This window comes from Anguilla anguilla, chromosome 4 (assembly GCF_013347855.1).
Source record: "Anguilla anguilla isolate fAngAng1 chromosome 4, fAngAng1.pri, whole genome shotgun sequence".
Lineage (NCBI taxonomy): Eukaryota > Metazoa > Chordata > Actinopteri > Anguilliformes > Anguillidae > Anguilla > Anguilla anguilla.
Window position 1 is genome coordinate 14,803,555 of NC_049204.1, and position 24,021 is coordinate 14,827,575.

General features: G+C 39.3%; 1 protein-coding gene and 1 long non-coding RNA gene across 3 annotated transcripts in view; one reads left to right on the forward strand and one right to left on the reverse strand.

Moving 5' to 3' along the window:
- Positions 1–13,323, forward strand: LOC118224737 (divergent protein kinase domain 1C-like). The gene is made up of 4 exons (XM_035412399.1): positions 1–611; positions 9,286–10,029; positions 11,000–11,164; positions 12,737–13,323. The coding sequence occupies exons 1-4, from the start codon at positions 423–425 to the stop codon at positions 12,992–12,994; spliced, it is 1,356 nt and encodes a 451-aa protein (XP_035268290.1). The 5' UTR covers positions 1–422; the 3' UTR covers positions 12,995–13,323.
- The window catches only part of LOC118224738, an 18,898-nt gene continuing 7,039 nt past the window's right edge, over positions 12,163–24,021 (reverse strand). The window contains exons 3-4 of one of the 2 annotated variants that reach the window (XR_004764692.1): positions 13,810–14,015; positions 12,163–13,662 (exon numbers count right to left, since the gene is read on the reverse strand). This is a non-coding gene — a long non-coding RNA (uncharacterized LOC118224738). Of the gene's footprint in view, positions 14,016–24,021 lie in introns of both variants that reach the window. The other variant, XR_004764691.1, reaches the window with a different exon arrangement.

The window sequence follows — 24,021 nt, forward strand, 5'->3', positions numbered from 1 at the left end:
AGCTCACTGGCTGAGTACTCAGAGAGTGGCTGAAGCACGCCCAGGGAACCGCATCCATTCAGCAGAAGGGGAAGGAGCACAGGGAGAGAGGAGGAGTTGAAGGGGTGGGAGTGGACGCCACTGTGTGTGTGTGTGCCTGCGTGTGTGTGTGAGTGTGTGTGCGTGCGTGTGTGTGTGTGTGTGTGCGTGTGTGTGCAGGCAAGTGCGAGCAGGCATGAGAAGCAGGCAGGGAGAGAGAAGAGAGAGCCAGCTCTATGAGCAGAAAGCCACTGCACCTCAACTCCGGGAGGCTGGATGGCAACTTCTCATAAAGATGCCAGCAGTGGCTGCGGAGAGGCCGGTGCCGTCTCGCTCCTGAGAAGCCAGGGCAGCTGCCGGGGCAGGGGTGGGAGCACAGCCAGGGTGGGTCATCCCAGAGGGCAATGTGGCCACCCAGACGGGGCTGCATCCTCAGGCGACTGGGTCTGAGGGTCTTCCGGAGGACCACACTCCTCTTTGCCCTCTTCTGGTTCGGGTTCTGGGTGTTTCTCAATGGCCTGGTCTTTGTACACAGGACCATTTTCTCCGATTTCTGCACCGACGACAAGAGCAAGCAGGTCCTTCAGAGAGTGGTAGGGGCTTTCAATTATTTTTTATTATGCTTCTTAAAAACCAAATATGTGTGTGTCTGTGTGTGTGTGTGTGTGTTTGTGTGTACTGTCTGTACATGCACATATACATGTGCACTCCTCTCTACACATGAATTTCCTTAGAATATTCATGCACAGAAACATTTAAAAACACTCACACAACCTCATGCAGTCTTTCTGTTTCTCACAAAAATCATGTTCAGGTTGTCAAAAACAGTTTCAAGTGAGAACACTGAGGTCAAATTCACACACTATTCTTTCCGACATTGCTTGATAAAATTTTACTACAGATAGCTTTCAGGAAACCGTAACAATTGAGGGCAAGAAGGAATCTATTTAATTTGTACAAAAACTTAATGCACTGTTCCTTTTAAATGATCAATGAAAACAGAGGTGGTAGAAACAGACTATTGCCTCTGTATTTCCTCTTTGCACATGTGAGATTTATGTCTTTAATCAAGTTGCTTCAAAAACCAGGAGAAACAAGGCGCTCCTGTGATGTTTACTAAGGGGACTTGTTTTTATTGTCTGCTACAGTCTTCTAATTATGCATGCATTAGGTTTAACAACAGCATCTTTATGTGCCTGTCAAGCGGGTTAATGGACAGTAAATTTAGTTGTGAAAAAGGTGCACTGAAACCTGAAATAATGCAATCAACAGAGTGTTCAGATGGACATCCTGTGGATTAGCTGTAGGTTGGTGTCCAGAGAAAAAGTCATGGTGAAATGATATTGGAATTTCACCTTTTTTTCCTTGTTAGGAATTTTACCTTATAGCACACAATATTAAAATGATTGATTGATGCCTCAGCTGAATGCATAATGACAAGTGTGTTTTTTTTATTGTGCACTGACAGTTTTAACATCTGTTCTTACATTAGCACGAAATAGCAGAAACAAGCTAATGACTCTGTTGTGCACCACAGCTTATAAGCGCAAGACTCCCTGCTATATGAAATCCCAAACATGGCAACAGAATTTTAAGAGGGGAAAAAAAATATATCTTTCCACTAAAAGCCACAAAAATCTGAAAATGACAGAGAAAGCAAAGAAGAGAAAGAGAAGGGTTGTAGGGTAATGCCTAACACTAGTCACTTACACTGCAATCCACTAGGAAATGTGGTAAAGTTCCACCTCGAAGACCATGGGTGAAAAGATTAGGCTAACGACAAAAGCAAGAGCTTAAGCTAGAAACTGCAAGCAGAATATTATGATGTCATCAGAAAATAGGTGGAGGGAACTAATTCAGGAGCCAGGAACACGCAGTAATTAAAAAAGATTCAAAGCTTGCACAACCTAGCCCTTGGGGTTTACATTTCTGTAATGCAGGTGCAAAATGATTGGGGGGGAAAAAAAGTGAAGAAAAAAATTAGGAGTGACCAGCTGAACTGAGCCAGCAGTAATCAGCAAACAAAACAGAGAATTAATGTTCTTATTACTTGTTATATGAATCACTCAAATGGGCATTCGCACATGTGTTAACTGATCTCAAACTATTTCCACCAGCTGGCCACTGCATTCAGAGTGTGATCATACTGTAATATGTTCTGATGACAAATTTGCATGGAAAAGACAAATGGGTCAAACTGCAAACCGAGACTCGGGCTTCTGTGACTCCTTTTGGCTCAATGCCTAGAGCAACAGAGCTGCAGTTGAGCTGGCCTTCCCACACATAACCTCAACGCTGTCAAGCTCAAACCACTGTCAAATCTCCTCAGTGTCGGTCAACCAGCCAGGAATTTACTGCATGGGAATGTTGTAATTTCTACCGTGGCGAGACGTAACTAAATCTGGGGTTGTTTTTCTTTCATAATCTGTGCACCTATTCCAGGATATAAACTGGTGGTGTGACGCTGACCGTGGTAAAAGTATGTTTTCGCAAAACTAACACAATATAAATGCTGGCTTCATGTGTGTTATTGTTGGTCTTGTAGGCAAATGTGGGTGCAGTAACCAGTGACAGTGAAATGATACCACAGCTTCAAATGACCTATGAAGGCTGCATTTGGCTTCATTTTTAATTTTGAGCAGTAAATTTGGGCAAGATTTGTCATCACAAATGTCAAGGAATCACTTTATATGTTACTGTTTTTCTATATACATTGCTTACTGTATATATTACTTCATGCAGTAATGTTTTTTTTCCTGTCTGCTCGGCATGCATTCCTATTCGGAGTGATTCCCATTGCCCATATTTTCTCACCTTCTGAAAGACATTTAGCCAGCTGTGACTGCACTCAGGCAAGATTAAGTGGCTTTCCCAGGTGTACAAACTTTCCTGGTACAATATTGCATGAAAGAATAAAAAAATGAGAGTAGTGGAGTTGTCAAATGTATCAGTTCCTCTTCATATGAATCCTTAATATGTGGAGATATATGGCAGACTCCAGTGCATTGAGTTTTAATTTCATAATTCTATTTACAATGGTTCTGTGTACTGTACTGTACATTGCTTATCAATGTTGGATTCCTTTTAAAGAAGTGTTTTTCACCTTAATATATGTTTCTAAAATCCCTTAAAACCCCTTTTGATTCCCATGCATTGTGCCAAAAGACAAATCCAAACAACAGCTGGTAAAAATGAGAGAGAGAGAGAGAGAGAGAGAAAGAGAGAGAGAGCAAACAGCTGCACTCTGTCATAGCTGGATGAAGAAAAAGTAATGTGATTCAGTTTGGTTCCATTCACATTTCCATGGTTTCTTGAGTTTTAAGTAAGCATATCTTCAGATAACAGGAACTTGCTTGGGGAAATGGAAATACCTTTTTCTACTGTTCATCTGCCAAGATACACTTTTAAATCTGTGGTCCCAGTAATGCAGTGAAGTATACATCAAGTAGCCTTGGATTGAATCTCTGATGATATCAATTTTAACACCATATCACACCACAGATTAGCCAAAAAACAATGTAATGGATTTGTAAATGCTGAGTGTTAGAATGTAAATTAATTAACTAATTTAATTAAATTCAAAATTAAGCAGTTGCCTCGGAAGCTAGGTTTCCAATGTTTTGGGTTGATTTTATAATTACAGTAGAGCGTTGCATGTCACACACCTGTTTTTCTCACATTATCAGATTTTTCTTTTCCGACCCATACATACTATTTATTGTATTATTTACTTCCGTTTAAGTGTTTTCTTTTCATGCTGTAACCGCCAGTTCGCCCCTTTTGTGATGTGCAACAAAAAGCAGTCAGAGTTCTTCACAACCTGAGCCTGTTTTTACCCCACACACAAAGACGAGCCTCGGGCAATCTCCTTTACAAAGACAGACACGGGAGCCAGGGAGTGGGTGAGGACACCGGCTCAGTATATTACCTTCATTAGACTGTAATCCGGTGAAACTGGGAGCAAGCCACCCTTGTAGTTGAGCAGTGCACACATGTCGCTTCAAAGTATATTTATAGCCTATTTGGAGTTCTGCTCGGAGTACAATCAATGTCCTAATTTTTAAATGACGGAGCTAAGGGGCAGCCTGTCCCTGTTTTAATGATCACGCCATCTGTTGTGCGCACACCCAGCGTTGTTCTCTCAGGTCTCAGCTACCGTTCTCTACCCCTGAGTTATGGATGGCACAGAGCTTTTTTCCTGGCACGTTAATGTATGGCTGCTGTAGGGCTACTGTATTTTTCATTTATATACCACGGACAGTAAAAACAGTACATGGATTGAAGCCATTCTAGACGGATTCAATAGGCTATTTTTCCTTTGACTGTAATACCTCATTATTCGTTCTTTTGTTATTCGCAATGTAGGAATTGCCATTCCCAAAAGTGGAGTTCTGAATAGATGTTATTAACCTGGGTATTATTATATTTCAGTTGTAATTTGAATGCATTATGTTTCGAGGTGAAGTGCAGCCACACAGGCAGAAATAGTCTGTTTATACTGGAATTCCTCTCTGTATTTGCGACAGGTCTGCTGAATGCAGTAATGGTGGGTGAGGCTGCCAAACCACAGGGAGTCTGTGGAAATCATTTAGTGAAAAAATACAGTCCTTCCCCCGTCAGAATCTGTTAGTTGTCAGGACATTGACCCAACCTAACTCTGTGTGCTGGCATGTTAATATTTATGACTTGGCAAAGAATAGTTCATCAATCTCCTCAGATACTTGAAGTGACCAGGGGTGTGCAAATTCAAATGCCTGTAGAGTATTTGATCTACATGACATCATTTCTTAGTTAGACTCCATCGTTCATGAAGTTAGTCACGGGGAAAAGGATCTTGTCAAACTCTGAGCCAGTGATTCTTTAATCTGTCACAAACCTGTCTAAACCTGGAAAGAAATGCAAGGCTGGACTCCTTTCCTTTTTCAAAATACAATCTCAAGAGTATCAAGTTAGGAATGAGACCCTGCAATAGCCTGACAGATGTTTTATTGTCTAGAGCACATACATGCATTTCTGACTGGAGTCATTTCTTAAATGTTTGAATCAACCCTATAACATTATAATAATCAAATTATGAAGTATAAAGGCTAGTTAAACATCCTTCCCTGAAACAATTGTAATGTCCAAAGAAATGCATGCACACCAGCCTAGTAGCTAAATGCATGCACACCAGCCCAATAGTCAAAAGAGTGTTAAAACTTAAACAAAGTGAGATTCGCCCACTTAGTATAGTGCTCCAAAAATATGATAAAGCTTTAATGCAGCACAGTTAACATCATGTCAGCCAGCAAGCCTTCATCAGAACAGTGTCTGAGCCGAAATGTTAACTGTGCTGCATTGAAGCTTTATTGTTTTTCGGAGCACGATAGCAAGTGTGCAAGTCTCACTTTCTTCAAACTTCCCTGAAACAACCAATCAGTGGTAATGAACTTAACAGGCTATGCGGTTATTCTCTGACCTACAGTGTGATGCATGAAAGGCCACAGTGAAGTAAACTTCTGTGTTATACTGTAGGAAACAGAGCGAGTGGTAAAGCAAACTGCTTGTAATGGAGGACAAGCAAACAGGCAGGATCTTCCGCTACACAGCTCCACGAAGACATTTTCAGAAAAAATAAATATGCTGGGGTTTAGCTCAAGAAGCTTTGAGAAGGTACAAAGAGCATGTTTTTCCCAGCATGAGAATTATAGGGAATCAAAGGGAGACTGAGGAAAGATAATTTCAGCACAATTTTGCATATGCAAAAAAAGTGTGGTAGAAGGGGAACAAATTATTAACTCTGTCACTTTTACTGAAAACTGTAATGCAAATTGTTTAATGTTAATAAATAAACAAAGGGGAGACTATCCCAAGCACTGCTAGATTACGTTTCTCAAATGTTCCATTAAATATATTGCTCATAAAATGAATATACCAAAGATGAACATATACCATTGTTAAAGAAAAGCTTCAGCAAGATAAGCCTCTGTCTGTACTGTATGAGTACACATTGGTAGTGTTTCAGTGTCCCAGCCCTTCATAACTTGTCTCTTTGGAAAGTTGTTTCTCATCAAGATTATATTTGGGTCTCTTTCCCCACTACAATTTACAGTATAAATGGATAGTATCATTGGGGGATTTTCTGACTCGACTCTAAGATACGGCCTTGAACCATGATAAAGCGAGCTACTCACAATTCTTTTTTGTCATCTTAGGGATGAATGCATTTAATTGTAATTTTTTCCACTCAAAATGCCACTTCACAGTTGCATTCCATACAATTAAAGAGCATTTCTGAAGCAGTCCTCTATTGCAGAAACTTCAACTGGTATTTGGAGATTGAAAATAATCCCTGGATTGTTCATTTTTTTTCCAAGTAGAAGAATATTAAGCCATATTTGCATGTCTATATATGTTTTTATGCTAATAGTCACACAGTTGTCAGACACAAAGGGTCTATTCTTAGTTTTGCATTTCAACACTCACTCATTTTATCCAGAACTGTGTGAGAAATTTAAGACCCTGGACCACCATTTCAGGACATTCTTTGCATGCCAACACTGACCAGCTCTTGGGCAGCCCTTTATTTTTTCAATAAGTAGCAGTCACAAGCTTTCTTCTGTTGAACTCCAAATGCTGGATGTGTAAGAAAAAATCTCACAACAAAGAAAAAAACAGTATCTTTTATAAGAATAAGAGTGCCCAGGGTGTAATTTTTAAAAAAAGTCTCCAAATATGAAGTCCTTCTTTATATATTACTCATATGAGCAACACATATAGATATTACATTTTTCTCTGAGAAGATGAAGGGCGAGCTGTAAATATATTTCAGGTTCAATTATTAATCAAAACTGAAATGCACCTCTGTGCAAGTTAGTCTAAACTACAATTGCCCTCGAGATCAGAAATCCATACATAATGTGCTTTGCTTGATTTTGGCAAATGTCAACTGAAATTTCATAATTATATTGAGTGTGAAGAGGTATTTTTGTTCGCTGTATGCTGAATATATATGAGCTGAAAGAATATGGAATGTGTCTCTTTCTGATTCGATGCCTGGCCCTGTCCAACAAAGACCTCTTTTGATTCCGACTGACCGCAAGTAGATTACTGCATCTGATAAGAAAGACTAACTTTGTCTTCCATGTGGCCTTTTGGGAAATTACTTACAACAAGCACAAAACCAAATGATTTTTAAATGTCAGCTCGCAAATTCTTTACAGCGGTGCCACTGCTATGTTGCTTTTCAGGTCATCCCTAAGTTCATACAATTCCTGTAATACTCCAAACATTGAAATGGTTTCACATGAACCAACCACGAAGGTAATTTGTTCAGATATGGCACTAATGATTTACCATAAAAATCTGAAAAAAACAATGCCAGCAATGAATGTAGGCTATTAAAATTATTTTAACTTTATAGCCTCTTTCTGGAAGAGGTATCATTCCTACCCTGAATGGTAGACAAACAATGTTCCAATGTCTTATATTTGGTGGCTGGTCTTATATAATGTCTTATATTAGGTAACTGGTCTCATTCATTAGGTAAAATATACTATATGGATATCATAATAGTTGTTTACTTGGAAAATACAATTAAAATGCCATTGTGGATAGAAAAAAAGTATTCAAAGTTCACATGAAGGCGAAACAGAAGCGAGAGACAGCTGTCAAATATAGTGCCTAGGAAAACCACAGCTGATGTCTAGAATTTGACAGAAGAGCATATAGTCAAAAACAGATTACATTACACATTAGCTGACCACCTCAAAGTGGATTATCCCGTATGTCACAGGACTAATTTCCTTTTGAAAGAAATCAGTCAACAATTTGACACAAAATAGAGTTATTTATTTTTTTAAAGAAAAATTTCTTTGAAAAATTTACTATTGTGTTCTTGTAGATAATATAGACCTATGCGGGAGTATTGGCAAACAGGAGTACTGGAGTAAGTTAACGGTGAAGTACTGTCTTTTAATTTGTAAATTAAGTGCACTTCTTTCTGCAAAGTGATTTGTAAGTTAAAGCAGTCTGTTACTCATAGCAGCAGTCATCATTCAGAAATATTTTACCATAGAATACCAGAAGTGACCGATCATAATAGAGCATTCAACAAAGCCGTGTAATAACTTGAATTATTGTGGTTTTAGTTCTAGAATAAACACTCCTCTGTCTGTGCTTATGTAACCTAACCTGTGGAAGGAGTAGAAAAGAATGGGAGCAAAATGAAGGATCTCTGCTAATAAAACATCATGATGGATCATGCCAAGGAAAACATACATTTTGTTAACGTGCTAATGCTACATAGTTAAAGCCATTAGCCATCCTTCTGGACTCATGAAGACAGTTGTTTACATTGGAATGTGGCTGAAAATGATTTTAATGTAATCCTCCTCAAACACAAATCATTTCTAGCTCCCACTCCCTCCCTCCCTCCCTCCCTTACTATCTACCTCCCCTTAGGATCTTCACTGAAGGGTGTTACCATAACATATAAAAGAAGTCTAAGTTAGTCACCGGGGCCAGAAAAAAATTATTAGTGATTGCTGCCATAGTTTAAACCCAAGAGTCTTAATATTATAGGCCAAGAGTATTTTGAAAATCAAAAGAAGTAAATGCTTCCAGTTTCCATGAAAAGATCCATTATCAAGATTATTGAAGTTACTGGGAGGGCTGCATTTTTGAAATGTTGTTCGATAGGATGTGAGAAAGAACCGATTAAAGAGACAAACTCATACCCAAGGGCAATTTGAGATCTTAAAGAAATTCTGGAATTGATGTGATCATCAAAGATGCTGATGAGATCATCTCATAACTATTGTTTTATGCCAGACTAACCTCTTCTGAAGCAACAGCTGCAACAATGTAAATGGTAAATAACTGCCAAACTGCTTTTCTATGACACTTTCCTTACCAGGTTTTGTGATCAAGTGAACACAAACTGAGCCCTGTAGATTGTGGCTCCAACGCAAGAAAGCAAATTTCTTTATTTGGGAATAAAGAAAAATGGGATTTTCAAATAAATAGATAAACGATTACCAGATCTTTTCGGTGTCAACCCTGAAAGCATAAAATACTGACCCTGAGGTTTGAGTAAATTAAAAACCATGGTTTTTGAAAAGTAGTATGTAGTTTTTGGCAGTACCTGTATGAAAACGCAAAACATTTGCTCAAAATTGATAGCATATGCATTTTAAATAGCATCAGGTCGTAATGTAATATGATACAAGTAATAATACAATCCAAGGCTGACGTGCTGCTGGCCTCTGTTCACTGTCTCCCTTCCAGTGCGAGGAGTACAAACAGGGCGTCCTGACAGGAGACCTCTGTGAGGACCTGTGTGTGACCAGGCAGCTTGAGTACAAGCGCTGCTTGTACTTTGAGAACGGCAAGAAGGTGATTGAGGCCAAGTGGCGCGGCGTGCCCGTCGTGCTGAAGTCGAAGCTGGAGAACTTCTCCTCCTACGAGAGCTTCAGCCTGCTGGAGTACCAGGACGCCCCCGACCTCTCGCCCATGGACATCGTGTTCTACGCCATGCTGGAGATCAAGAGCTCCCTGGGGCTGGAGGTGCGGAACACCACGGTGCCCCAGCTGTGGAGCCAGCGCCTGCGGGAGCGCGGCCGGCCTTACTCCCGCGCCGAGCTGGCCTCCCTCTGGTCGCTGCTCCAGCAGGAGGAGTACGCCTTCTTCAAAATCCTGCAGGACCTCAGTCGGCATGTAGTGAAGGTGCTGGGGTCCTGCGGGCACTTCTACGCTGTGGAGTACCTCATCGCCGGCCACGCCTGGAACCAGAACCTCTTCTCCCTGGAGGAGATTTCAGGCCTGTCTGGGTCAGCAGGGGATGGAACCTCCTCCTCCTCCTTCTCCAGCTCCTTCTCTTCAGGTCATGGGTTTTGGATGGAGAGGGACATGGTGCACCAGATTGCCCTCAGTTTCCTTGAAATGGTGCGGCATTTCGAGAATGACTTCTCTCACCGCCTCCACCTCTGCGACATCAAGCCAGAGAACTTTGCCATCAGGAAGGATCTCACGGTGAGGGCTGGGCCAAGTGATACTCTGCTTTCCACCCATTCACCACCATCAGTCATATGTATTAGCTTTCATTCTGTTCATTCACATACAGGGCCATCACAAGGATTACTCACATTGATAATTCAAAAGATGACTTAGATTTTTTATTGCCAAAGATAAAATAGCATAATACATCAGCTGAAAATATTATCAGTGCCATCAATGATATATTACAAATTATTATTATTTCCACACACAGCCACACCTATAAACATGTGATTGCTTTTCTTGTTCTGGCAATTTTGCATGCATATTCCGTGTAAATGAACGTGTAAAATACATTTTTTTAAATTTACAGGTACAGGCACAGCATATGGTGCCATTATTCATAATTATGAATTATTTACTATAAAAGCTGACAAAGTCACAATTAGTCACAATTACAAAATGAATACCCAGAGGGCTCCATCAATACAAGCCCAAAACCCTGGCTCACAGCCTCATTGTGTGCCATGTAATTACAGTAAAATATGTTTGCATTCATATTTTATGACTCTCTTTTCTCTTTTCCTCCATGTTTGTTGACATCAGTGTGGTAATGTCACGATAACATTTATTCTTTTATCTTGCATTCAGTTCATAGGGATAGATTCCCACCTGGTGTATCTGTGGGCTGTCATATAGAGGGATTTTGCTAAGGGCACATAGAAATAATGGCCTGATTTATATTCAAGTATTAATTAAATTTTTATAGCATCCAATTTAGAAACATGTTTGACAGATACTGTGTCATGCACTGGCTTATTTTTCATAATGCATGTCCCAGATGCTTGTAGCCCTTCATTATGTACTGAGCAAGTGCTCAACATTAGACGGGAAGCCTCCATGCTCTTTGGGTTTCTGTATTACTGTAAATTGCATTTACATTTGGCTATGGCTTGGCCTTACATGTTTTTTATATTCATCCCCTTTTGTCTTTGCTGTTGGGCAGGTAGTGGCCATTGATGTAGACATGGCTTTCTTTGAGCCCAAAATGCAGGACATTCTAGAGCAGAACTGCACCAGTGACGATGACTGCAACTTTTTTGACTGCATCTCGAAGTGCGATGTGCATAAAAACAAGTGCGGCTCAAAACGAATTAACAGCAACCTCCAGGTAGGCAATAAAGGCAGTGAAACAGTGTAATGAAAGTGTGTGTCTTAAAATTCAGATACATATAATCAGTCCTGCCGATTCTCTTGCTCAATTCTTATCATGTGCAGGTGTTTTTGAACCCCTTGTTGTTTGTTTTGATTATGATAATTATCGTCATTATAAAGTCAGCTGGGTCTACAAATATATTTCATCAAACACTTTCATCAAAGTCTGGCTTCAGTGACAAAGAACATAAAATAATGAAGCCCATGTGTGCATGCAGATGATGAGAAAAAAAACTATATTTAAAGTGATTTATGAAACTGACACAAATTGTCATTATACTCAGCCTTATTATACTTTTAAAATAACAATTAGACTTCAGTAAAGTTTCCTTTGTTTACAACAATGCTGATCTTCTGGTCAGTGTCAGAAGTGTTTGTGTTGATGCTTTTGAACATTACAATAAGACATTTCATAAGCAGAAGAGAAAATAGGAATGCGTATCTGGTGTAGAAACTGTTTTTCAAAGTTTAAACTGAATCAGATGGGTGTAATTTAATACACTCAAAGCATATACATTTTATCATTTCCTAATTTGCCATATAGCAATGTCCTAAGAGACACATCACTATTTGACAAGAATCTTGGGACCAATCACTTCAGTTATGCCACTACAATCTTGAATTTGATTGAGTATTCCCATAATTAAATTTGAAAGGTTTCATGCCAGTCATACACTTGATTAAGTATTAGCATAATTGAATTTGAAATTTTATGCAGCAGATAACTTTCAAACACTGATACTGGATTTATAGAGTGGAACTCTGCAATTTTCCAGTCTGTCCGCAGAAAGAGTGCCTAATCTACTTCTCAGGGCAACAGCGCACAAACTCTTCCCTTTGCTTCATTCTTTGCTATTTTCCAAAAGCCCAGGGGGCAAAGCTAATTGTGAGGCACATCTTGACAAGGCCCATTTATGCACCACAGGTATGTGGAATTGAAACACTCATCACAACTCTCAGCAAGCCCTGTTTATTTGTCTTCAACAAGGAGAATGGGAAACGGTGACTCAGACTCTCAGCAGTATATAATCAGTATGGCTGATGGCAACAATAACAAATAATTTACATTGAAAGCACATGAATATTGCATGGCATAAGCTTCTTAAAGCAGGCAGAAAATACATTTAAAAAGGACAGACGAGTGACCTTGAATTGCATTGGAGTAACATTTATTAGACTTCAAGGAGCTGACATCGCAGATTTATTAGCAGCATAGTGCTTCAAAAGCAAGATATGCGATGGGGGAAAATGCAGTGTTTGGAAAGGGAGGCTTCAGTAACTCAGAAATCGATGGAGCTACTGTAGTGTGTGCTATGCACACTGACTTGCATGAGCCAGTCAAAAGTCTTTGCCCAGCTTTAGCAAAAAAAAGTAGCATTCCTCTCTGACAGCACATGCTAGCTCTACCCATTTTTAGTTCTTATTGCACCATCCCCACAGAATGACATAAATCCCTCACTTTTCAGACAGGCATTGTAATACATTAGCTTTCCTCAGTTAGCTCATTCTTCTCCCCTCCATTCCCCAGGTGATCTGTGACAAGATTTTCAGACACTGGTTCTCGCCCACACTGCTGGGTGCCAGAGCCGGGTTCCCCCTGCAGGTGGCGCTGCAGCGGGCGGTGCAGGACTGTGCCGAGACAGCGGAGGGCGAGGAGGTGGACCACAGCCGCACAATCCAGCATCGCCTGCTCACCCTCCTAAAACAGCTCCTCCGGGACGGCCTGAGACAGAGAGACGGGCAGGGGGATGCAGAGGGACATGCCCACACAGCACTAAACTTCTAACAGACTAACCAGCCTCCCTGTGACTGCAGGGCTGACATACATCTTGACATGTGCCTGCTAAGACAGAAGAAGGATGGGACTTTACGGCATATTTCAATGCATCATTTGGAGTTTGGTTGAAGAAAACAGGGACAGTGATGGAGATATGCATTAATGCATTATAGAACTGCTGATAGATACTATATGGGTTCAATAACTGAATTTGTATTTTGGAAAATGGAGTAGTCGAGAAATGAGCATAAAAGAGTTATGTCATATTTTGTTCTGCCATTGATAACATGCTCACCACTACAAACCTTTGAGACAAATAAAATGTATTTTGGGAATCATCAGGGTTCCTGCCTATTGTGCTTCAGCCATATTATTGGACATCCAAAATACACTCATTTAACCATTTCATAATGCTGACATTTAAGCCTCGGCCGTTAGCATGCCTTCAGTTGTATAGCTACCAATAACCGTAGATACTTGCAGTCGGATCACCTTTTCTTTGACACAGTGTCTCAAAGCCCTCCAGGGGGAATGGACAGGAAATTCAAAGATTAGCATCTGTGTTGCATTCTTCACAGCTGGGCTCCTCAAACCGAAGGGGTCATGTCGATCCTCTCTTCTCCCTCATTTCACAGGTTCAGGAAAGTGGGCGAAATTGAGATCCGGTTCCAACCGCCCTGTGGCTCATTTCCCAGACAAGGGAATGGCGGGGAGGTTGGGAGGAGGGGGCAGCAGGGGGGGTTTGGGAGGGGTAGAGACTAAGCAACAAGGGAAGACTAAACACATCACAAGGGCAATGTGACAAGGGACAGTGGACTCCTCACCTGCCGATGAACTTCGGCCTGTTACTTGTGATTTACATCCTTTTGTCCCAGTTTTCTTCGCAGCTCTCGGAGATCCCGACTAGCAGTCTCTATGGTAATGATGGCTTCTGATCTGCCCCGAGGGGGATGAGGCTTGCTGGAGTGGGCGGTGGGTTCCTCTCACCAGGAGTGCATTTCGGTGTGCGCGGAGGTCATCAGCTAGGTCACTGTCATGCATGGAAGATGAGAGTACAGGCCGAACCTGGATTCAAAGTACTGTGGGCTTCACTGCCTACTTTATACCACCTCCTCTTGTAAATGGGAGATCAAGCAAGGAGAGGCCATCACATTTCTGCCTTCATCTTGCCATACAGTCCATTCAGAATAACCCAGAATACTGTTTCACTATTTAAATGTCATAATCAGCCAAAATTGCATTAGTTTGCACGAACTGCATAATTGCTTAAATAGGCCTGAATGACATACACTGTTCATCTAAAGGGAGCAACAGTGATCATATTTTATTATAGCTCCTTTGGATTGGGGCTAGCACAAATCACTAACTGAGTTCTGGATATTTCCGACATTAGGATATTAATACAGAAGAAAGTCAACAGAAGAAAAAATCTAACTTACTATTATATTGATATTACATACAATATAAAACATGGTATGGAACAGAATGAAAACAAAGAGGAGGAAATCTAAAAACAAACTGTATTGCGTTAGACATAGATTTTATTTCTTATGGAAGGAAACTGAAGCCAGCATGTTAGCACTGTTGTGCCACCGGTAAGTAACACTCAAAGGTTACCAGTGCACTACAGACCAATACATTTAATGTGAAATTATCATGTTTTTTTTTTTTTTGTAGCATATTTATAACATACATGTCGTACAATAGTCATGCTAATTTTCTCCAGTGCAGGTGTGGGAAGAATAAAACTGTTTCTCTAAAAAGCAAACAGTTTTAAGGTAAATAACCAAAGATGTAAATCATTGCAGTAGTGTGTTTACACTTAAGAAACACTGTCTGTTTTGGGGTAGAAGCACGAAGTAACAATTATTCTGGACCCTTGGCCCGAAGGTTAAACGTTCAGAACATTTGTGGTATAATGTTACCATACCCTGAAGCAAGGTTATTTTCTCAAACAGAATGACTGCTACTGAAACGTGACAGAACATGCGAGTTGCACAGTTCTTTACAATTATAATTCTTTCTTTAGATCTAAATTTCATATTTAGGCATTTAGCCAATGGGAGATGAGAACAGTCAGTAAAATGGTGTTTGAAGAATTCATGCAATTTATCAATAATAAATACCATCTGAATGCCGATGTCAAAACAGAAATATGATTGGTCATAAGGATTACAAGCAGTCCATCATTTCTGAAAGGATCTTTTTATGTTCAGTTAGAGAAGAGCCAGGAATATTTTTTAAAATTATTTTATCATGCTATAAAAAATTTTCAACACATGAGAGAAGCTCAAAATATCTGAATTTCTTTTTTGTGTACAATATTTGTATATGAACATAAAGATCTTCAGCACTGTTTCAGCATTCAACACAGTTATGAATGGGTAATCATTGATATAATCATGCCTTCCACCAGACCTATCAGATATCAATACGCTTTTCTCTTTTGGCACTGCAGCTAAAGTTCACTTGTCTGGTGACAGCTAAATCATCAGAATGAAAGAAAATATAATTCACCTGAAAGGTTTCATCAAGTACTGCACTCAGAAAGCTTAGCCTGGTTTCTCAAAAAGGAAGGAAAATCCCTGATGAGCTGAACAAGCTGTCTTGGTGAAAGACAAATTTGTCTGGTCTTGCACATAATTTACCTCCAGGGATGAAAAGAAATTCTTAATGAGATAAGGTCTCCGGCTAATTCATTAATCCACATACCTGTAAAAACCATACTCTAATGTAGCTTGGAAAGGTTTTTTAAAGGCGAAAGATAAAATGAATGTGAACATACTGCCAATGTTTTTAATTCAGTCAATGAGTCACAGCACATGACCGACCACCTCCGTGTGGTCAATGTGTGTTATCACCTTCAGTACTCTATTACCTTCACAGCCTTTTATGTATAATTTCTATTAGACAGGAAATGTTGGAAGTGCTGAAGACAGTCTATGCAGAACACCCAGCTCACTGAAACAGAACTCCTTAATTGCTCAGGAAAAAAGAAAGCCCTATAATTAAAACTCATCTTGTGGAGAGTAGGATTAATCTTTTACACTGTATGTATTTAGTAGTCAACCTGGATGTACGTACCTGGATTCCAAAGCACTGTGTTAAATCATTTCCCAGTTGGTCTGTATAATTTTGTACACGGTGGCTTTTCATGAGTAGAATGACCACATATTTCTGAACTACTGACAGTGAAAAAGGTGGACTCAGCAGAAACATTTCAGAAAGGGAACTTATTTTCCAGTGAACACTAAAATATAAGGAAGCAAGTTTTACTGTGCAGTATACCTGAATCCACTATTACCCAGCCAAATTAATTTGGAAACACTTTAAATTTTACCCAAGAAAAACAGGTAATCGTTTAATTTAAAAAAACAATCAGAGATGTTGATGAAACTCTTGTTAATAAATTAATTACAGTGCTAAATCGGAAAACTGGTTTAAAATCATTTCATTTAAAGCTTATAAAAATGAATAAGCTATATTGTCTACATATAAAGTGACCTCAATGAATGTAAGCAATGTAAGCATTTTCCAAAATCGGACGATTTCACGTTGAAGTCTAAAGCTTCTGCAACTTAATACACCATAATGCACCGTGACTCACCATAATACATCCTCACCTTTATGTCAGAAATTCTGCCCTTTCACCTTCAATGCTAGCCATTCAAGAGATTTGCCCGAAGCTGTCTCTCTGTTACTTCATTGCACTCTCTCAATTTAAAAGGGCAGAAGTTAGCTATATGACCCATATGATCTTAATGGGTTTCAAAAATGGAGAACATGATCTAAGGGCACTTTAACTGCCTTTCACCATGCCCTTTGGCAGGGTCTTCTTAAATAAACACATGACCTTGGAGATAGTATACTGTTTACCCAGCATTCCATCAACCAGAGGTGGTGATGAATTAGGCCTCCTTGTACTGAATGCGAAATTGTAAGGAGAAGAAAGTTAATGTCAAATGTCAACATTAACATTTTTATCAGATATGATCTCTAAAATCCAATATTCTTATTTTTATTTTACTGTCCATTAAATCTCTGGATTGATTGAGAGTGACAGAGGACAAAATGGAGGATAGAAACGGTTATCATTCTGTGACACTGATTAAGGTAATTAATGTAGCTGAGAGCAGCTGTGAAACCTAGCCAAAATGTGAAAGGCCAGCCTGAATTTTGTCACTGCCTCATACCCTTCCTCCAAGGCATTCTCAATGACCTGTTTTTGCTGCATAGAGTAGCTCTACCTGAGGGAAGTCAGAGGCGTTTCCACAGCAAAATGACACGAGCCGACAGTAAGTTGGCCAGCTATCCATACTGCAGCACATTGGCCTGCAGCCCAAGGAAGCCAAGCTGAAATAGGCATGTTTACATTGTGTAAAAGATCATAGCCAGCAATGACTTTCAGTGCTTGCTCCCTTTTAGGTAGTATGGTCCTTTTATGCATTATCAATAGTTCATCCCAGGAAAAATACATGTGTCTCTTGAGCTGTACACCAAGTCTATGTATAATTACCAATTAAAAAATGCGTAAGAAAATACATTCCTTAAAAGGCAAGATGTGCTTGTATTTAGTGTCAAATTCAACAATCATTTTTAAATGGTCTGTTCTATATGAACACAAAAAAACTGTAAGCATCAGGATTTCTTTCAGCCAATATCTAGGGAACAATTGTACCAATGAGAAAATCCTGGTTTTAATTAACATTTGACCTTAAATTTGTCTCACAATTAAATACGACTTTTTCGTTGTCAAAAAAAAAAAAAACTGCTAAGGATCACCAAAATTGTTTATGAAAGGAAACAGAACACTTGCATTAATTAATACAAATTAAAAACACATATTGATTGAAACCAGACCGAAGGAAAGCATAGGCAGTACAGGAAAAGAGATATCCCAGATTCAGAAACACTTCAGCTACAGGCAATCATAATTTCTTTACAACATTAGTCGGAAAGTGTGTACCATAGCGACACACACACATACACTACACTAAGATGGGCCAGTGGAAACGAAGCAAGATGTTTTTGCAGGCTTTCCACTCTATTTGCTCCCTGCTGTGAATATCTCTGTGTCATCATTTATGTTTCAGACAGCTAATCTGGACTGATTCACAAAGCATATTTCTCTACATGATACGTATTCATTCAGCTGAATTTTTGCCAAAGTAATTTATGTCTCAAATGAAATAGCTAACTTCCCTAATTAATACCTTTCATGTGCGTGCCAGAGATGGTAAGAGCGAGTGAGAGAAAGTGAGAGAGAGAGAGACTGGGAGAGAGGGGGGAGAGAGTCCCTTGGGGCTCAAGATAATGATTGTATAATTGTGTTCAATTGCATGTACTTGGTTAGAATTGTTTCTGGGAAAAGACTTTTAGAAACATTTGGACAAGGGGTTGTATTTTTTTTTGACTGAATACCAATTAATCCTGGAAATGGAGAGAATCAGAGAACACAAGGCACAGACTATTGTTCTTCTCTTTTTACGACAAGGAAGGATCTTTCTGTGATGTTCTTATGTGATGGCACAAGTTAAATCTGCAGTAACTTGAATTGAACTGTGGGATTTCTGAGTCTAATATGAAAACATGTTTAGATGATTCCTAACATTCTAGTTCGTGATTTTATCTTAAATGTTTGCATAAATTTCAATTCATATTAATAAACAATTAAAGTATCAATAAAATAATAAATAATGTTTTTAAAAAGATCATTCTGGGAAGTATTGACCTTTAGTCTGATCTTATGTGCTTTTTATAGTTTATTAAAGATCCTTTTATTTATTTATTTTACATCGTTGATATGGCTACATGTGCCAATAAAATGCTGTGGCTGGCCAAATTGCCACCATGAGTTTCCTCTCTTTTTGCCAGCAGCAGCTGCACGTTAACTCTGCTTCTTTGAATTTCCAGCGAGGGTTTGTTCCTTCAATCCTCAAGTGGGACTATAAATGGGCCAGGGGTCGGTCCAGATGGGCACTAATCAGGCCTGAGAATTTTACACTGCAGCCAGATCCAGGAAAAGCAGGGGGCAGCAGTAACCCATGCACATGAGTGTTTTAGTACCTGTTTACTCTGGAAGCAAGTTGAGTGAGATTAATAAGAGATTAACGATTTGGAATCTCTTAACAGGGGTTGGAAATTATTCTCTACCATCAGTACTGTCATACGGTTCATGCACCACTCGCTCTTTCAGCCAAGGACAGGCTACGATCAGCTTCTGAGAGGTTTTTTTCACCCCCTGGGAAAAAATGTATCTGAAGGAGTTATGGGTCAGGTCCAGCAGAGAATCCAGGTCACTGATTTCCACTTTCCCCAATTCAACAGATACATTGCTCAATGTCTGTTCAAGTACACCAATCCGGCAAAGACCTGAAAATCATGTCTCTGTATCATCTTAAAAATCAGCCATAAGCAAAATAAAGGGAAAGGAATACCACAAGATATCATAAAATGTAAGATTTAATCAGGTGTCCCCAGCTGTTGAAAGCATAGCCTATAAATGCCCTCGAGTAACGGAAGCACCTGGAATAATATAACCTAGTTCCTGTTAGAGTTTCTGTATGCAAGAGGTAGAATTGCTGAACTGTGATTCTTACTTGTTTCAATTTTTTATTTGAAGCACAGCAAATGCTGAAACAGCATGCCTTCTCTGAGAAGCTGGTCATTAAATGTTATTTGATCGCACAACTCACCACTCTTCCATAATGTCCTCGACCTCTTTTAAGTCTAGGCCAAAGGTTATCGCTCCCCATCTCTCTGGTCATAGGGCTGTAGGGTCAAAAAAGGGGGGAGACTGCTACTGTCCTTCCTCTTATCTTTGTGCTCCGATGCGGCCTCAATCAACTGAGGTAGTGACTCTTGTCTAAAATGACTAGAAATTGACATCATCACTACAGATATGTATATAACCATTAACGGGCATGAAATAAATAGTTTAAAAATTACAATGCTAACATCTTGCACTTTCATCTAAAAATGACCATGAACCTGGAGTTTGTTGAAGAAACATAAAATACAATAAATATGATGCCAGTTTCTAAAATATTATTAGCTAAATCCACAGGCTCCAAATCCACACTGCTTCCCAGCAGTGGTGAAAACAATATGTTTGCCCACTGAGAGAACACTTCTCCTTAATGGAGAGAAGGGGGATTGAGTTAAGCCAGAAAATCATTAGTCTTGGCTTGGAAGTGCAGTGATTTTACTATCCTGGAGGTGCTGTCTTGCACAAGGCTTCAATTATTAGTTTACTGATTGCTTATTCTTTCGAAAGATTGCATCATAGTTCTAAGGCCAAAGCATATAATTATTTAATGGTTATTGTGAACCACCCAGAACAAAAAGCAAAGAATTTAAAAATGAATAGAAAATGTTTTAGAAATCAACAGTCTTCTTTCTGTTAACTTCAAAAACACTTAAACACTAAGAAACTATATTCACTCTCAAGTTTTAGCCTGATTGTTACTGTCTTTTCATTAGTTAGGATTAGACATGCTGCATAAGATTAGAATTAAAGTTCAAAGAAATCCAGCACAGAGCTGTGTGTTATGTTGTAACCCAACAACAACTAATGCCTTAGGTTCTTTCATGTTAAACGATATCTGACAAACAGTGCCCACTACTCCTTTTCCAGTACTCACACGGACCATTTTGGCCATTTACCAAGTTTGTCCACTGCAAATATATTGCCATGGCTACATGACTCCCTTTAAATTCATAAATTAATTAAATAAATTCCAAAGCCAGATAAAGCCTTCTCTAAATGAAAAAACGTTGCTCAGCTCATTGTTTAAAAAGCCGCAAATCTGTCAAAACTGAATCCTGCCAACCCAAGACTGTTGATGCCATCCATAAAAAAGGCTTCCAAATACAGCCTTGGACTGGACGAACTGAGCAAAAAGATTTTCTTCATGAACCCCCTCCTCTACCCATCATCACATACTTCTCTATTTAACTGATCTCACTCCAGCATAGACAGGATGCCCATTGGCATGCACTAATCTTTAAGACACTAAAAAAGGAAAAACATAAGTCTCCCTATCATCGTACAATCTCAGATTCAACACCTTGTTTCTCTGTTTCCCAAAGTCCCCAAGCTCTCCTGGCAACAAAAACTTTTGGTCTGCAGCTGCTACAGATTAGAACACAATGAATAAAGCCTTGAAGTTTTAGAAGTATGCCAACTCTAATAGTCAAATGAATGCTTTTTAACTCATGCATGTACTTGTTTTAATAAATTATTTTTTTATGTTCTGTATTGTGGTTTGACTGATAAACTCTCTCCTTTTATGATGGCCTTGCTGTGCTTTTGTGTAGACAAGTAGAACTTTTGTTCTCAAAAGCCGTTTACACACTTTTTTTGGCTGAAAAGGAACAAATAAATAAAACTTACATTCCTCATGATTGGTCCTTAGCAGTAACACATGGCATCAAAACAGATATAACTTTAACAATCCATAATCGTTAGAGTAATCCATGCATTAAAATAATTCAGTCAGACTACTTGGTACAAAATATTGCACAGCATGTCAGCATAAGGCTGTAAAGACAACAGACCCCTGAAGGAGCTGCCACTTCTTATTCAGCCTGTTAGGACTTTACAAAGGACCTAAGAGTTAGAGTAACATCCAGATGGGTGACAAATTACAGCAAAAACCCCAATAAATGAGTGGAGAAGCAAACAAATGTTGATGCTTCCGTACAGGTTTACTGCATGATACAATTAAGCAATTAACATCCTATCATGCTATCATCCTATAATAGGGCACAGATGACAGGTGCTTCAGTCACAAAGACAGCTCAACAGGCTCGTGTTTCAATAGGAACACTGAGTAAGGTGACATCTGCAGTTAGATCTATGGGAAAGACATCAGGAAATTGTTGTTGACAGTGCACATTCGATGACCGTGATGCCCATGCATTAGTGCGATATATGAGGAAAAATGGAAGAGTAGCTCTTCCTCAAGTGACTGAGAATGTCAATGCAGGATATGATCAGACTGTGTCAGCAAGAGGAGTCCATCCACAACTACATAGAGAGGGATATTATTGTAGGGATATTATTGTACAAAAACAAATGAACATTTGAGAGTTCAGTGGTCAAAACTCATAGATATTGATCCACAGAGATGTGGAAAAAATATATTCCCTTTTTTTACCGGTAAAAGACTAGTTCCAGGGGGACACTGGTTCAAGGGTTAGGAATAAGCAACTAAGCAGCTGTGCGTAGAACTAATCTGTATATTACAATGACTTTGGATCTGGAAGCTCCCTGGTCACCGGCAGTGTTCTGGGAGTGCCATTGGATCAGCAGGAACACATTCCGAAGGTCAGTGCAGGCTGCCTAATGCCCTTTTGTTTTCCCGAGGTGAGAAAATATCACTGAATTAGCTGAAGCTCCTGAGCGTGACCATTTCGTGCCACTTCTCAAAGAACTTCATGGGATAATGTGTGACAGCTGTGCACTTGAAGGACATCCTGAAAATGGGTAATTTGTAGAGCAGCTTTGTTGAATTATTCAGCATCTCGGTAAACACTTGTGTCATTCCACAGCATTGAGTGCCTCAGGGTGCAAGAAATGACACAGTTATGCAGGGAGCTTCTGTTATGTGTCAGACCTTTTTCCACTTCAAAGTCACAGCAGCCTTCTAGAGAAACAGCAGAACAAAACATGTCTGAAAACATTTCAGATCTCGGAAAGCTTTTAACATTTTAATTCTTATCTTGGTTCTTCTCTGGGTATCAAAGAATTTAACACAAATAATGTAATAATGCATGAAAGGGCGTGTATTACTGTCAAAGGCTTGAGATGCAGTTGGGAACAAGCCGTGGCCCATCACCTCCAGCTAACAAGCAATGACTCCAACACTTGAAAGGACTGATGAACTGTAATTTAAATATATTATTGTGTTACTGTTGTTGACATGTGGGAAATTATTTGTGAAACTGGTAGTCAGTTGAGGGTCACCATATAGCTTCCTAGCCTTGGCAGTACAGTAATGTCGATTATTGCCCTATTTTTTCCTCCAATTTAGAAAATGTTTTGATAATTCATCATTTTCCTGTTTCATGAGTTTTATTAGTTTTACTTTTACCATTCAGTTTGATTATCAACTACATATTTTAATTGAGCAGCAAACCATTAAAGGCCATTAGAATGCTGTATTTAAAAAAAGACATATCTTTCAGAGATTTCAGAAGGATGGGCAAGACAAACAGATGGTGCAGGGAATCTGTGGAAGACGTGTTCTTTTGTACTTCTGTGGGATAAAGGGATTGGCAGAATGTGCAGGGAGGATCTGGAATGTGTGAGAGTGTCATCATTGGGGCTTGTTTGTTTTGGGGTGTGGTTAATCCTGGGTAATACATAAACATCCCACCAATTGAAATGACAATGAACAGGAGCATTCAACAAAGGGAAATTCATGATTAATGAGGTCATGACACATGTCAACAAGTGCGTATGCAGCAGGCATTCTGGCACTACACTGGCAGCCGGTTTAAGTCCTCTTGCCAATCAGTTGTGATGGTGGTGTGATTAATGAAGGAGTGAACAAGAGAATGCAAATCAACACAAAAAAGCACATTATTGACAACTTAATTAAGATAATTGTGGATGTGTGATTAATCACTTGTCCTGGGTGACCTGCTGAACACAAGTTTTTTTATTTTCCATGCAATATTGGTGCCAAGAATTCAGCATTCAGTTCATAGCTTTTCCCCAGCCAATTGTTCCTTCTGCCTGCAATGCTCACATTGTCAAGAAAATCATTTTAAGGAGCAGGAAAATAGACAAGAGGAGAGGATTTTTAAGGATAAGTGAGATTCTCAGATTTCAGAAGAAAATGATATTTCTTGGCAGAAAATGTGTAAAAGTATACAACCATTTCCAGGAAGGGCAAAGCAGGGGGCCATTAAAGATTGACAAGAAAAATAAATAAAAAAATACTTGAAAAGGTACTGAAAATTTCATCAAGGTTTTCCTTTGAAAGTTGAACCAGAGAGCCTTCCCTTTAAAGGAATGAAGAGAAACA